The sequence below is a fragment of the Pseudophryne corroboree genome, chromosome 9 (genome assembly GCF_028390025.1).
Source record: "Pseudophryne corroboree isolate aPseCor3 chromosome 9, aPseCor3.hap2, whole genome shotgun sequence".
In the NCBI taxonomy this organism is placed as follows: domain Eukaryota; kingdom Metazoa; phylum Chordata; class Amphibia; order Anura; family Myobatrachidae; genus Pseudophryne; species Pseudophryne corroboree.
In genome coordinates, this window is record NC_086452.1 from 468376443 (window position 1) to 468379829 (window position 3387).

Sequence of the window (3387 nt, forward strand, 5' to 3'; positions counted from 1 at the left end):
ATACATCACTCCTCTAGGCAATTCTTTACAGAACAGTACAGCTGCAGTTACCCTTTTATTGAGAGAAAGACTTGCAATTTATACCAGAAACAGTACTTTCTTGTATCAGGGAAAGGAGATATATGTAGCATTACACAAGACGGAAATTGCATAAAACAAAGGCAGAGCTACATATTGTTTTACTGAGGGGAGAAGGAAATCTGAATATTAAAACTAAAGTATAGTGTAAGATGTTCTGTATAAACACTGTTATTTACTAGTTTTTTGGGCCCTTAAAGTGCACTATCACACTAAGAGTACCCGGGTCACTCTAACACCTAAGGGTGTTGCTCAAAGAAGGTAATTTTTGTATTGCATGTGAATAATTCATGTATAGGTACCGTGATGGATATAGTATATGAATTATATTTCTTCACTGACATGAAAAATGTTATTATAGTGTAATAGTAATGCTTTTACAATAAATTAGACTGATTATACTTACCAACTGTGTCTGTGAGCCGTGGTCCGGTCCATGAATCCTGAAAGAGAGAACAGGTAAAACATTTGTGGTGTGTGGTTTAATTAAGGGAGTGCACTTACAGTAAGGGTTTGAGGGAGGCTTACCCAGGCAAGCCCTTTTACACATTTAGTCTGGGTGGAGGCACAATCGGTTATTAGGTAACCTATATACCTTGATAGTTAAGGGAGGGTTACATTTGGAGGCACTGCTGAGATGAATATATTCAGGATACAACAATGGAAAAGTTTACTGGGGAAGATATCAGTGCTTGGTGTCAAAAGAAGAAAAAAGATCCCAAGAAATGTTTAAGTGTGGGAGGGAATTTTTCGGAATTCTCTGATGAGGAGATAGTTGAAAGGTTAGCCAGGTTATATGGAATAATTAGGCCAAGGGTTGTAGATAAATGGATGGGAGGATTGGGAAGAGTAGCAGCAGTACTGATAGAAACAGAAAATGAATTGGAGACTGATGTAATACCATTGATAGTGGTAGCCAATGAAGAGACGGGTAGGAGGTGGAATGTGATGAGGCCTAACATACAGGGGGATGAAGAAGCAGCAACTAGTGCACATATATCAGTGCCCCCTCTAGACGACCCTAATAGAGGTGAAAGGAATAGTGGTGGTGAAGGGGGTGACGCTCAGGATACTGGTGCAAACGTCACCGGTGGACAGTTTGAGGTCATGATGGATAGAGTGGTCACTCAGTTAGAAAGGTGGCATTATGAAGGGAGTTATAGGCGGTTACGGATTTTTTCTGGGATTTTACCTGTACCATCAGGAGAGGAGACATATGAGGCCTGGAAAGAAGCGGCAGTACAGCAAGTGGAAGAATGGCAGTGCCCAGATAAGATCAAGAGACAGAGGGTAGTAGAAAGCTTGAGAGGACAGGCTATGGGAATTATACAAGCTGCTAGACGTAGTAATCCTAATGCTACTTTAGAAACATTCTTTGAGGCATTAGATTATGCATATGGCACCCTTGAGGACGTGGGAGACCACACCTCTAGGTTACACCACACGTTCCAAGAACCAACGGAAAAGCTAAGTGCATTCTTGATTAGGTTAGACAAGCTACTATATAAGATAGTGGATAAAGGAGGTATAGTAAGGGATGCTGTGGACAGAAGTCAGATGAAACAGTTACTGCGGGGTGCCTTGACCACCGACCCAGTAGCTCAGAAATTAAGATGTTCAGGAGTTAAAGAACCTTTTCCTACCTTTAATGAACTGTTAAAAGAAGTCAAACAAGAAGAGGTATTAATAGAAATGAGAGAGAAAACTGTAAAGAAAGTCAAGGTAATACAACCGGTAGTGGAAAGCAAGACATTTGAAGAGAAAATATTAAAGCTGATGGACGAACAAAATAAGAAAATTGACAAATTCATTGCAGCACAGACTGTGAATACTTCTCCGCAAATATCCAATGACAGCAGCCCCGTAAGAGGATTAGGTAGAGGGAGTAACAACTTTAATAGAGGATGTTTTAGATGTGGGAGAACAGGACATCGGGCCTTTGAATGTAACTTGAATAGAAATTTGAATCGAAACACTGACCGTGCTTCAGGTGGTAACCAGAATACGGAAAGTTTGGTGTCGGGAAACGGACGGGGGCGGTCTGTGGGCCCCTCACAGGCCCCCTAGAGGTTAGTCACTGTGCTATGGGGAATTCCTGGAGGAGTGGAAGTCTACCAGAAGGACTACTGGGACCTGCTCCCCTTTTGGCTGCTAATATAATTGGACGACACTGCAAGATTTTGGTGGATAGTGGATCCCAGGTTTCTATCATATTTGAAAATTGGTACCATGAAAACATCCCTGATGTACCCATCCAGCCCTTAAGCGGATTAGTGATATGGGGCCTAAGTGTTGAAAAGTACCCGTATCTAGGATATGTGCAAGTTACTCTTGAAATCAACAACTGTGTGAGAGAAGAGGAAGGGATGCAGACATCACTTATTGCGTTGATATGCCCAGAAGTTCCTGAAGGGAGGGATGAACCACCTGTGATTATAGGGACTAACACACGAATATATCCTTTACTCGCTGAATGGTACGAAGGAAGAGAGAAACTATCTTCTGTACAGACTTGTTGCATCCAATCCGCTGAGAGTGTAATTGTTTCAGAAAATAAATTTGATATATGCTTCCAAGGGAGTGACATTTCTTTAGAAGAAAAATTTGCTTTAATCAAAGAACTAGAATCTAAGAACCAGGCATTTTCAGTGGGAAAATGGGATCTGGGAACAGCTAATGGGGTAGAGCACAGTATTAGACTCATGGATGAGACTCCTTTCCGGGAACGGTCCCGTAGGATAGCTCCTGCAGACTTTGAAGACGTAAGGCAACACCTTAAAGGACTACTTGAGAATCAAGTAATAATCGAATCCAGGAGTCCCTAAGCTTCCCCCATAGTGATTGCGCGGAAAAAAAGTGGAAAAATACGAATGTGTGTAGACTACCGCACACTGAACCACAGAACTGTTGCAGATCAGTATACAGTACCAAGGATAGACGAAGCTCTAGACTGTCTCCAAGGGAGCTCTTGGTTTTCCGTGTTGGACCTAAGGAATGGGTTTTATCAAATTCCCATGAAGCCGGAGGACCGTGAGAAAACTGCATTCATATGCCCTCTGGGTTTCTTTGAATTTCTACACATGGCCCAAGGAGTGAAAGGAGCCCCAGATACCTTTCAAAGAACAATGGAAAGAACCGTGGGGGATATGAACTATAGGGAAGTCATTGTATATCTGGACGATATAATCGTTTTTGGAGCCACCCTGAAGGAACATAATAAACGACTTTTTAAAGTTCTGGATAGATTGATGGAAGGGGGCTTGAAATTATCCCTGGACAAATGTCGTCTTTGCCAATCCACGGTCAAAT

General features: G+C 42.0%; 1 protein-coding gene across 1 annotated transcript; it reads left to right on the plus strand.

The window, feature by feature from the left end:
* Positions 1-738: 738 nt before the first annotated feature.
* LOC134958860 (paraneoplastic antigen Ma1 homolog) lies at positions 739-2145 on the plus strand. Its single transcript, XM_063941565.1, has one exon. It carries the CDS (start codon positions 739-741, stop codon positions 2143-2145), a length of 1407 nt encoding a protein of 468 aa, XP_063797635.1.
* Positions 2146-3387: the final 1242 nt, after the last annotated feature.

What these genes read in the sequence shown, in the direction of transcription:
- LOC134958860 (XM_063941565.1), top strand. Translation starts at nt 739, where the DNA reads ATGGAAAAGTTTACTGGGGAAGATATCAGTGCTTGGTGTCAAAAGAAG.